At 56.9% G+C, this 12,001-nt stretch overlaps 1 protein-coding gene across 1 annotated transcript; it reads right to left on the bottom strand.

Annotated features, from left to right (window-relative positions):
- Positions 1 to 3,963: 3,963 nt before the first annotated feature.
- BESB_039910 (uncharacterized protein) lies at positions 3,964 to 10,336 on the bottom strand (the record flags this gene model as incomplete). The annotated part of the gene is made up of 5 exons (XM_029362577.1): positions 3,964 to 5,969; positions 6,507 to 8,160; positions 8,357 to 8,428; positions 8,704 to 9,308; positions 9,610 to 10,336. 5 exons carry the CDS (start codon positions 10,334 to 10,336, stop codon positions 3,964 to 3,966), a joined length of 5,064 nt encoding a protein of 1,687 aa, XP_029221542.1.
- Positions 10,337 to 12,001: the final 1,665 nt, after the last annotated feature.

The following is a 12,001-nucleotide window of genomic DNA, read 5'->3' as shown; positions in this document are numbered from 1 at the left end:
ACGACCCAGAAATCGCACAGGTGTTCCATATGCAACGCCCGCCAGCCAACAGGGCACATCGATCCTGCAGCGCTGTACAACAAACGAACAGACAGACGTAATGTCAAGCAGAAGAAGAAGGGTCCATCTGGCGCCACAATAGATTCCAAGAACTACAACATATGCATGAAGGCATGCTGTTTAACGGCCAAAAGGTGCGCAAAACTCCAGCAAAATTTTGCAGCCCACCTAGCCGTCTCGTGCATGTCCAACAAGACATGGACCTCCCACATCATCGTCCCCTGGAGCATTATAGCGAACGGGAGTAGTATTTTTTCGCAACACAGTCCACTGTAGAAAAATTTAGGAGGCAGCAGTTTATGCAGGAGCACCGTGAGCAGCGTCAGACGTTCGACGCACGCATCGAACATCTAACATACCAGTCTACTTGGTCAGATCCGTGCGTTCTGTTCTCTGTTTCTGATGGACTTCTGATAAGCTCGCGGGGGGCGGCGGTGACCAACGTGTAGCAGCAAGTGGGTATCTATAAAAGATGGCCTCTCGATGTGAAAACACCTGCGGCCTCCACCCCCACCGTCGTGATTCGCCTATGCTCTCCAGCTGGAGCGCACGCTCGTTTGGGCTGGGTTCGAGTGCGTTTAGTAATAAGGATCCTGTGCCGACCGTAGAGGACGGCGACTGCGCCCGCTTCATCTTACGCCGGATGCGTCGTTTCCGGGCGTGCTTTTCACTGCAGTGCTACCGACGATGACTACTTCGATGCAACTCGCTGACGGTCGGGGGAAGTGAGCAGTATCTGCGCTCCAACGGTGGGAGACAGAGAGAGCCACCCACGCCTAGGAATGTGCACCCCTGAGCCCGGCACTTCCACTCAACCCCAGTCGCTGTCTTTAGCATCAGCTTCGCTGGATCTGATTCCATTAGATGCGGTAGGTATCCACGTGAGGAGACTCGCGAACCTGCGTTTGAACCTGCAAGCCCACGAGCGTATTCGAGGACTGTACTAGAGAGGTGCTGACGCTCACTGCTCCTACGCGCGTGCTTCTCCCTTAAGGGAAACAGGCCTCGAACGATGTTACCACACACAGAAGTCAAGCTAAAATCTGCTTTTTGGTGTACATCCCTGAAATGGGGAGCAGCGCCTCACAAAGAGGGGACCAGTAGATTGAGCTTGAATACTGTTGCGGAGTAGCAAAACGAAATACAGCAAAACAGTCTGGCCGACAACGTAACCGACCACTCTGCTGCTGGTGTTGTGTCCGCAGAAACGAGCTTCAGCTTTTGTAGGGCAAACATATGCAGCGATATTCCAGTTGTGACGGCTAAAGTCATTGCAGCAGCACGGAGGTTCCCGCCCGCCACTCTGCTTTCGCAGTGTTCTTCGTGGTATTAATCCACTGTTTCACGTGGTCGCTGTGGGAGTGTCAAGCAGCTGGCGAGCACGTTTCCACAGCTCCTCTTTCAAAGCATTCACTTCTTGCCGCTCTCGCTGCTCGCACTGTCTTCGCCTCCAAGTCCAGAAGAACCGCCTCCTTAGCAGTAAAACATAATGCTCCCCAGCCTGACAAGCAAACACAGTCAGAGCCATGCGCTTCGAATTAAACTGCAGGCATGAGGCAAATGTTTCAATGCTGACCGCGCAGGAGGAAAAATGAGAGGAGATCCATAGTTGTCTAGGAACAATGGCGTATCTGCATATGCCATCCGAATTCCGCAACTGTGGACAAATACCGCGCAGGAAAAAGCGATAACTGCAGGCAAAAGTCCAGCAAGTCGAGTGCGGCAGCCGCAAAGGCTCTGCTCGCTGATGCTGTGTAGCGGAGTTGCACCGTTGCGGAGGCCTACCGGCTCGTACGCTTCCCTCGCCAATACCTTCAGTTTCTCCTTGAATGCTAGAAAAGCACGGCGGCACTGGAAGACTTCGAATCGGCGTAGCCTCTGTTTTCGAGAAGCAAGCACCAAGAAAAAAGTTCGAGGGATCACGGGTGAACGGCGCGACGTGTGCGCCTGGCAGGTCTAGTTCCGGCAGCACGGCAGGGCCCTTTGTGGGTTTTGGGTTGAGGGTGCGTACAACCAATGAAGTGTACAGTTGTGTGAAACTAGGTCGTTTGCTAGAGATGGAAAACGCGGGCAATTTATTGACTGCGGCCACGCTGTAGAGGAGAAGAGGTAGACACTTGAGGGTCTGACACACCCCTGGAATGGATGCCTACATCCAAGCATCTCTCCACGGACAGCAACCTCAAAAACGTAAGCATTTACAGGTCACACCCACATGAAGCGGGCGAAGGACCGTCCTTACTCAGAGCGTAAAAGACTAGTGGATTCCCGTGCGCTCGCAGACTGCTGACGAAAGACAGCACCGCGCACACCCTTGGGTCTGGTTCAGGCCTGTCTGTTCAGCGAGTTTGCGTGTGGTTGCAGAGCAGAGGTACACTCTTTACCTTCTCCGCGAGGTGCCGATCAGCCATGGTGTCCGAGACCCAAATACGGAAAACCCGAACCATTAACCTTCGTAAGCGTGCCCGCAAATATTGGCGGGACAGGTGGTCTTGAGCGCGCGCCCTGACCACGTCGGTGCAGCGCCGTCTCACAACCAAGATCCTGTGAATTAGCAAAGCAGAATTCAATGACAGGGGCGCATCAGGCGAGGTCATTGCCCGTGGGGGAGTGGGCTTTGCAGGTGACGAGCTTGTTACGCAGGCGTCTACACGGTTCCTCTGTGCGCGTGCGCGCGGCTACCAGTTTGTGAATGGGGTGAAAAACTCATGTTTCGTTGAGATGCTGGCATGAGCATTTCAGTGAAAGTTCCCCGGGCCGCGGCTGATGTGGGATTGGCTCTAATGCACTCGTGTCTGTTTACCTCCAATGTGTGATCGCTCGTCGTGCCTGATGCACGCCAAGTAGCCGTTTGGCATCATTCACTGCTGCATTAGTTGACTCTCTTCCAGTGGCAAGGGTGGCGAATACAGCAGCTCGTAAACATGCGTTTCTGTGAGTTACAGCTCGCCAGTGAAGTTCCTTCTCCCTTTTTCTGCATGCCGCCGCTTCGGCTGCGGCCGCCTCCTCTTGGCGTCGTCGCTCGTCTTCCTTGTGCCACAGCTGGTGTCGGCGTAGACGTTCTTTGGCTTCCCTGAGCAAGGCCAACCGGATAGGTAATCAGCAGAAAATGTTTTCAGGCCACTCCAGCTGTGGAACTGCCACCTGTTTCCAGGTAGGCACGGCGCCAATATGGACCTCTATAGGCGAAGAAGCACCGGTACAGAGCGCCGGAGACTGAGGACGCGCACCGCACACGAAGGCGCAAATATAATTGCCAGCTGGCGCAGTTTGACTTATCCGACCAAAAGCTCGTGGTGACCTCCGGAGGAGAAGGACTCTTTTCGTATCAACGCGCCACCGTTTAGTCTCATAGAGCTGCTTGCTTTATATCATGTATAGCTAAACAGCGGATCATTTCTGTGCAACCGCTGCTATCCTAGAGGCAACCGGAAGACCTGTTCATAGGTGCGGGAGGATCACGTCGACTCCATGATACTCTGAATTTCCAGCTGTGAGTGCTAACCTTTGCATCTCGTCCTGCCGCACTAGCGCCTCCGCCTTCCTGCAGGGAATGGAGGCACAATAACCTAATTTAGAGGGCAAATTATCGCTGCAGCTACAGCTCCTCGAGATATGCGGCGCGATAGCAGTCCGGTGGAATGCAGGTCCAGCTCCAAAGGAGCAATCAACAAAGCGGCATGTCAATAGTATCCCTCTTGTCTGAGCAAGGAATCGGACTTAGAAAGCCACCGCGTGACCCTGTCAGTGAGGAGCCGGACAGAATGACCGAGTTCAATTTTGAGTGGTCCCGCGCTGCCGATACCTTCGAAATTAACAGTCCGCTTCTGCAATTGCTTGGTCTGTGGTCCACAGGACATCGGGGTTAACACTGTGTAAGTCTGTCGGACACCAGCGATCCTGTTACCTGAGTTTCACCAGTTCCAGGCGCCGTCGCCGGTATTCCGCACGTGCTTGCATTTGGGCTGCAAAAGCCTTCACGCCACCCTTTGCTACGCGCCCGCTTATCAGAGCTTTGGGTCGCTGGGGGTTACCTGCGGAAGACTTCCGCACTGCAGACCTCTGCTGCCCAGCGGGGATTCCACGAGCCTCATGGGTTGGTGAGACTGAGATAGCATTTTGCAACCTCTCGTGTTTGCCATCCAGGTCGATAACGGACTTTTCCCTGGAAAGACAGGGATGTGTGGCTCTTGCGGGTATTCGACTTCCTGGAAGGCGCGGTTCTTCCGCTCGCGAAGCGAAGGGAAAACGGCAGCTCTCAGGTGGCAGAGCGTGTTCCCTTAAACTGTGAAACTGCGCCTCGTGGAGGAAGCGGCGCTGACGCCCACCCGCGTCATGCGGCGTCTCTTCAGAGCCCTGTACTTGGGCGCCCTGTCTCTTCTGGATGAGATCGAAGCAGCTGACTGAAGGCCCGTTGCCCACCCAGGGATTGAACAATGTTGGATATCCGTCGCAAGAGAGTCCCTCGTTCGCAGTCGCACCGCCTAAAACCGGCAAACGCGATGCCGGGGGGACCTTCTCCATGCCAGGGAAGTGCCCGGAGTCCGTGGGAGCCGGAACGCATATGCGCCACCCAGAATGTCTTCTGGTCTGCGCAGGCGCGCGTAGCGGCACTTGTTTGCTACGCTGGTCGGCAATTCCCTGGAATACTTGCAGTGTGGAAGCCACAAGCAGCTTCCGGATCGCTGGGGGCTCAGGGACTGTAGCCTGTTCAGAACACGTGATTTGCGTGAGGTCGCTCCCACAATATCTGTCTGCAGTCACTGTCCCAGCACCACGAATCCCACCTAGGCTTGGGCGGTTTGCATAACCATGCTGCGTTACGTAGGCGGGAAAAGCGTCGTGTGTGGGCGGCTCGTCCGGTCTGCCGTCGGCTCCCGTCTGCACCAGCAGCGGCAGATCAGCGGGTTCATGCCGTTGGCAGGTGCAGGCTTGCATCATCATCTGAAGAGGAGGTGCCGTTGAAGCGTGAGGCGGAGGCGCTCCCCGCATAAATGGGCCTGGTGGCGGCGTCGGATGCTTGGCTGTCGTGGATGCCAACTCTTGCACGGACGCATCCCCAGTTGAACTGTTCTCCAGCCCCGCCTCGAGAGAGGCTGTACGGCGCCCATCGGCCGTCTGCTGGAGCGTACCCGCATGAATCGCTTTCGGGGCAGAGTAGAGTCGCAGAATGGTGATCGCACGTAGCACATCGTCGGCTTGAGCTGCCGTGGTAACAGGCACGTGGCCCAAATTCTGTAGTCGAGACAGAGAACACAGCACCTGGGAGCTGCAGGCAGACGATTCCTCCATTCTGCATGCCGAAACAGACGTAGCACGAGAGAAGGGCTCTGGAACAAAGGACACCTCGGTGTCGCCTCCTTTTTCCTGAAGATGGGGTGGAGCGACTGGCGCAGTCGCCGCTGTCGTCGCGTCTTCATCTGCTGCACAAGTCGCAGATGCGGCATAGCGGGAAAACTTGAGCGCCTCGCCACATGCATTCGTCGAAGGCTGCTTTGTGTCTGGAAGAGCCACCTCACGGTGACCACTGGCAAGTGGGCTCCCGCACCGGCTCCGGAGGCCGCCCGCCAAAAGGGGGGCATCCGTGGAGCACGGTCGCGCGAGAGCTTTCGTGCAGAAGAGTTTGTCTTCCAGCGCCGCAAGGAATGTGGTCATTGGCTTGTGCCCAGTTGCGTCCACGGGTCTATCCCTTGCCACCACCTCGAGTGTATCTCTTGCCTCGCACGACCTCTCCGGAACTCTAGTTGAGGAAAAGGGCGGGAGTCGAATTTGTGGTGGCAGAAGCGATGGTTCAAACCTGGCCTCGTCGTCGCGCTGGAGCGTCCCCGCGAGGCACAATACGGATTGTGCGTCTTTCGCTGCCCCGGAACCTGCCACGCGCGCGTCTTGCATTTTGGTGAAGCGGCCGTCTGAACGTAACGCAGAGAGGCACACGACCAGGCCACTGGCTCGGGCTCCACCACTCAGCACGGGCAGCAACCAGCAACGTTTCGTCGTTCCGCCAGCTCTGCTTCGACAGGCGCAGGGCCGAGAGCTCGGCGGTGCAACCTCAGGGGCTTGCGCGCTACCGGATACAGGGCACAGTTGCGTCGCGCTGCTTGACAAGTTGACCAGAGTTGACCAAGTCCTGCGACAAACCGCTGCATGTAGGACACGGAACTCACCACGCTGCTGTTGATAATCAAAAGAAGCCCAGAGCGTGACTTCCTGATGACCCAGGGGCGACGATGACGGGATGGCTCACTTACGGTCAATCCGCGAGTCAGCTGCGTCGTGCAAAGCGGCGGTTGCTTCCGCACACGCGGCGTCGACCTCAACAGGACCAGTTCTTTCCCCCTCCGTGGGTGTTGACGGAAGGCCTGGAGATTCGCCTTTTGGAGCGGTGCTCGCGCATTCATCGATGCTACAACGAAAACTCACAAGCGATATACACTCGCCATCCTCACTCCTCGCGTGCCCTGTCGTGACCGTCGGTAGACTTGTTACCGGTAGAGATTGTTGCAAGGGGAAATCGTCGTCCGAAGTTTGATGGCTGAGCGACCTGGCACCAGAGGATCCGGTGCCAGGCACCGACGTTCCGGCAGTTTCCACCTGCGTAGCGAGATGAGCAAGTTCGACGGCATGCTCAGACTGTGCGCCGCTCGACGAAAGGATGCTGCTCCCGGTCTCGTTCTCAGGATCAACCTGTCGCGAGGTGAAGGAACATGCCGGAGGGGGCATACGAAACATCTGCTTCGTGTCCTCTGACGGTGATGCATTGTCTAAAGTGCTTTTTTGGAACAGACGGCCGGAGGTCTCCTTTGGGGAGCATGAAACGTCGGACTCATCATGAACCACGAACGTCTGCCAGGGGCCCGCGGCGCCCGCAACGACCGCAGTGTCTTGATGGTGCCGCAAATTTTTCTGGCCACCCTCGTCAGCCGTGCTGCCCTCGGCATCCAACGGACTTTCCGAGTCCCCTGTTGGCACTGGACGCGGGCATGGCGCTCCTGCGCTGGAGTCTGATGCAAAGTGCGTGGTAGAGTCGTCAGAAGTCTCATGACCTGCAGTTTCAGCACTATCTCGGCTCGAGGTCGCCACTGTCTCATTCGGTTTCCTCCCACTGCGGCAAACTTTCTGAGTCAAGACGGGCTGCGACTTAATGCAATCTGTGGGTGCTTCTGAATGAGGAAGTCTTTCGGCGGAGGAATCTCGTGACGGGTCTGAGACCGGAGGGTCAGACGGCCCAAACGATCCAGCCGGCTCATCCAGTGGAAAGGGATCGCCAGTAGAGTGCCCGCCCGGTGAGCGATTAGGAGAAAAAGGATCACGAGACGTGGGGGCTTTTGGCTCGTCTGCATGTTCCCTAGTTGCTACTGTCCCATGTCCGACTGTCGCGAGTGAAACTTCAATGTCAAGCTTGCTCGGTGGAGATGAGGGAAACACACCTCCAGCTCTCGTCTTTTCTGTGGACACACTTGCAGGCGACTCGGGAGCACCAGCCGACGACGAGACAGCTGAACGGGTCTGAGGCACCCGCAGCCGTGCGTCCAAGCCGCACACGGTTACGAGGCTTGAAGAAACAAGGTCAAGTGCTGCTTGCATTCTCATTCTCCGCTGCCTTGTCGGCTCGGCGTTGGCCGCTGTGTATCCCCACGCGATGGCGCAGTGGCTCACGCCATCGTTGGCGGTTGCTTCTGTCCCCAACCGTTCGCGCCAGGAGGAGCCCGGCCTCGAGCGAACTTCTTGCCTGCTTGCGGATGTGCACTCCGGAGTCGGGATTGCCTGGAACGGAGGGATGATTGCCCGCAAAGGCGATTCCTTGGACGCACCTGAGGAGGCACGCCGCGATGCGGGAGCCGCATCGCGGCGTGCAGCCCCCCGGACATTGGCGAGAGGCCGCGACGTCTGTGGCGCTGTCTCGTCGGGACGCGATGAGCCGCCAGAAGTGGTCACAGTTCTCTCATCTGATCGAGTGGGAACCTCGGCGTCACAATGCACCTCTGCAGGTTTCGACACCGGCGGTACTACTTTTGAGTAAGAATTGAGGATTTGTCGAAGACGCTGGCAAGGATCCACCGTAGCCTCCTGGAGGAGGAGCTGCTGTTGGCGCTGACGAAGCTGGAGGAAGCAGGGGGGAGGCCGCAGCGCATTCGAATACAACAGACGGGAGGCGCTTATCCAGTCACGAAGAGCTGTGTTCGTCAACTGTTCCCGCCACCTTACACGCAAGTTCGTGCACCAAAACAGTACGCGCGATATCTTCTTATCGAAATGAAATCTGACTGAGGGCGTGTATCGTTTACGCGTCACTCACCAGGTCCAGCTTTCTGCTGTGGTAAAACGAGATGAACTCCTTTCCGAACTCAAGCCGCATGCGTCTCCGAATCTGTTGGCACATCACAGCAACCGAGAACTGCCTCTCTAATGAACTATCGCATCAGCCCCAGTCAGGATCACTGCGATACCCGGAAACAGAGCCCTTCCAGCGAGCGGTTTTATCTCGCTCAAACACAACCGATGAAGTTACAGCAGCTTTTGGTGGAATTTAGGAACCTAGTCACCCAGAGGCCTGCGCCACAGAAGCGAACGCTTCCCTTCGCGTGGCAGCAACGAAGGACACCCCCTCGTGAACGCTCTCCAGACGATATGAGTGAGGCTCACTCTTGCCAGCCACCTTGCCATAACGCGGCAGGCTGCAGCCTTCATTTCCTCTGGCGCAGTTGCCCTGGTTGTGATTGGAAGGCCAGCGTGCGGCTGCTTTCTCGTTGCGTCGTCCACGCGCTTCACTTCCAACCGTGGCCTCGCCTCTCTCGTTGCATGAGAAGAGTTTTTGTTAGAGTTGAGCGTCGTGGTTTCCTGTGATGCGTGCCCTGCTGGTGTTACCGTCACGCATGCACTGACTGCCGCTTCCAAAAGCTCCGAAGAATTTCGTGGCTGTGAAGCTTCAAGCGTTTTTTTCCCGTGCTTCTTGCTGCGGGCTCCTTCACTTTCGCCATCCAGTGCTTCCTGCGAGGTTCCTCCGCGGGGAAGCATCGTCGTTGTTGGAGGAGGGGCCGAAATTCGTGGGCAACAGACGGCAGACCGCGGACGGTCTAAGGCATTTTTCGCTGTAGGTGCGAGTCGGCCGCGAACCCGCAACGCAGCGCCTGAACTCTTGCTGCTCGGCGGGTTCGCCGCAGGGGGCGCTGGCAATGAGGTTGCGTCAGCTGAGGCCTTCGAGCTCTGCATTTGGCATCTGAGCGCGTGAGAGCGCATTTGCCGCAGCTCTGAGTAAAGATTGGAAAAGGCAGAGTGCTGGAGAGTCATGCGAGAAAAATTCGTGGCGGCGCAGCTAATATCTTGGCATCGCCAACGCTGCTTCAGGGGCCACTTCCTTCCACGTGTCGAAACGCAAACACAGCCAACCGGCTCAGATCTGCGCATGTCAAAGGGTCGGCGCGTAGTCCCGTCGCCAAGTGCGTGGCCATCAGCATGCTCCTCGAAAGAAAGCAGACGCCCTAGCCGCTACATGGCCCTGCTAGTGAAGCGACAAACCAAAGGGCGACTGCATCTCATCACTCAACTTACCAGCAGTCTGCGTGGTTCGCTGTCTCTCTCGACGACGTCGTGCCTGATGAGATGAAGCTCGGAGTGAGATCCTCCTGTCGTCCACCGTATTGCGCGTCTCCCTGCTGACCGGTGCTCGAACAACTGAGGAGCAGCGCTTGAAATATCGCATGCCATCGGCGGCATCACTGGAGGCGATGAACTGGTCTCCACCGGAGGCATGATTGGAGCTCTGCTCGCCCGAATCCTCATGGAAATCTCCAGGTCTCGATGTGGGTGCAGCATTTGCTGCAGAGTGCGCTGGACGACGAATCCCCGTAGCTGCAGTGGAGGGTCGGGCGGCACCATCCAGCTGGCCCTTCGGTATACGCGCAGGAGTGCCTCGGACTTCAATCGATGCCTGACGAAGGCGTTGCACCTGAAGCCCCTGCTCGAAGACAGATTGCCTTGCAGAAGACGCTTCACACCCGGTAGCGGGCCGACAAAACCGAGCAGCACGCTGACGGTGGGATGGACGTACACTCGCTGTCGGAGGTGACGGGGAAGTCTCGCTGTTAGGATGGTGCTGCAGCGGTTCAGAAGGAGCGGACCCGGAAGACGTTCTCCTCGCTTGGCGTAGGCGCTCTTTGAGAGGCCCAAACGGCGATGCGAACTCGCTCTTTGTCAGCACCGCGCAGACGCGAGTGTCCGACGAGCGGTTCGCCGACTGCTCAGTCGCACTAGAGGCTGCACATATCTCCTGAGACATGGCACTGGCATTGCGCGTCCGGCACGGTCGTCTGGCCGATGCTTCTCGCACCCCGTAGCCCCACATTCCCGTTGCTGATTTGGGTACGGTGTCTCCGGAGCTTTCAAGATTCGCCAAGCCACGAGGCCCACAACTTTTCTTGTTTCCAAAGACTTTAGCACGGACGTTTGCTGCAGCGTCCTCCGTCTTCTCAAAGCTGGTTACGAGACTACGTACGACGTTCTCTGCATTGTTCGAGTAGTTTCTCCATCTGGACAAGATACAGTCCGTTTCCTCTCGAAATTTCGGCGATGCTTCTCCAAGGCATAACGAAGGGGAAGAAGACGACCTCCCTTGTTGAAGGCGGCTCTGTGGTGTCAGGGCCAATGATGCCTCCCCCGTGATGGATGGCGCCGAGGGGGACCTTGAAAAAGGTGTCCGAGGACTCGAAGGCGTCAAAGACAGCGGAGCGGAATCTGCACTCGGACACCAGCGTAGACGCCCATTGCATACTTGTCCCTATGACGTTGCTTTGACGTAACACGGACCAGGTGCCTTGCCACGGAGAGAAATAGCGAGGAGCTGACACTATCTTCACGGTCCGCTACAGGGCGTTCCCCCTCGCGCCGTCTGTCGCTGTTCACCTTTCTCACCCCGCAGGTATTTGCCCAGCAAGTACTTCGCGTCAAAGAGAGCAGGAGACTCGCGGGGTGATTGGTTGTCAACTGCGTCTCGTCGCCGAGTAAAGAAACCTTCCACATCCGTATCAACGGTCGCGGCTATGGGCGAATCAGCTGCGGAACCAACAAGAGGTGAAGCTCAGCTCGAAGTGATGCTGCAGAAAGTGCTCTGAACCGTGCGGTACATACCCAAGACGCTTGCAAGCCTTGAGATTGTCGCTTTCTATCAAGACATATGTACTGAAATCTAATGCGTGCCCCGGTTCTTCTGTGTATGTCCCACGGCGGAGCAGTTGCTGATAAGGGCATCTGGTGCGCCTCTCCTCTCCGAGCGATACCAAATATCATCCGGATTTGTGAAACGACCGGCACCCGGCCGTTTCACAAATCCTGTCACGTTGCTTGCAGCCGGAGCTTTGTTTGAAAGCAGCAGATAATTCGTTGCATTTGGGTCTACGCGCCATCGTGCATGACAGTGCTTACGTGGCTCTGAGCAAACTCATTTGCACGTCGGCGCCCTTACTTCACCAAGCGCGTGCAGCAGAATATGCCATTGAGCGGCGGTGTGTATCCAAAACATGCATGTGGCGAAGGTTCTTCGAACCTTCGGTTGTTAGTATCCCTCATTCTCGATACCGCACAGATCTTCAGATTGTTTTATAGGGAGTGATGCAGTGCCGGGAGTGACTGCTTTCCTAGTGGACTTGAGTTGTGTTAAGGGGTGAAGAACCGCGACACTCTTACCAGACGGTTTGTGATGCGATGACACTTTGCTCGTACCCCAACAATCTTCTCCGGCTTTCCCCTTCCACCACCGTCCCCGTCCAGCATCGTCGTGTAATGACGCCCTGCCTGCCGATCTGTAGGACGCGAGCAAATCAAATCGAGGAATCGTCACCGGACTTCCTGATCCGGTATAGACCCGCCGCGAGAGCACGGGACTGGTGCGGGACTCCCCGCTTGGCAGGCGGCTGGGAAGCAGCATGCCGCGTTCGAGGAGACGAAT

Source organism: Besnoitia besnoiti, chromosome II (assembly GCF_002563875.1).
Source record: "Besnoitia besnoiti strain Bb-Ger1 chromosome II, whole genome shotgun sequence".
In the NCBI taxonomy this organism is placed as follows: domain Eukaryota; phylum Apicomplexa; class Conoidasida; order Eucoccidiorida; family Sarcocystidae; genus Besnoitia; species Besnoitia besnoiti.
Note: the sequence above shows the minus strand (reverse complement) of the source record. Positions and strands in the feature narration are given on the sequence as shown.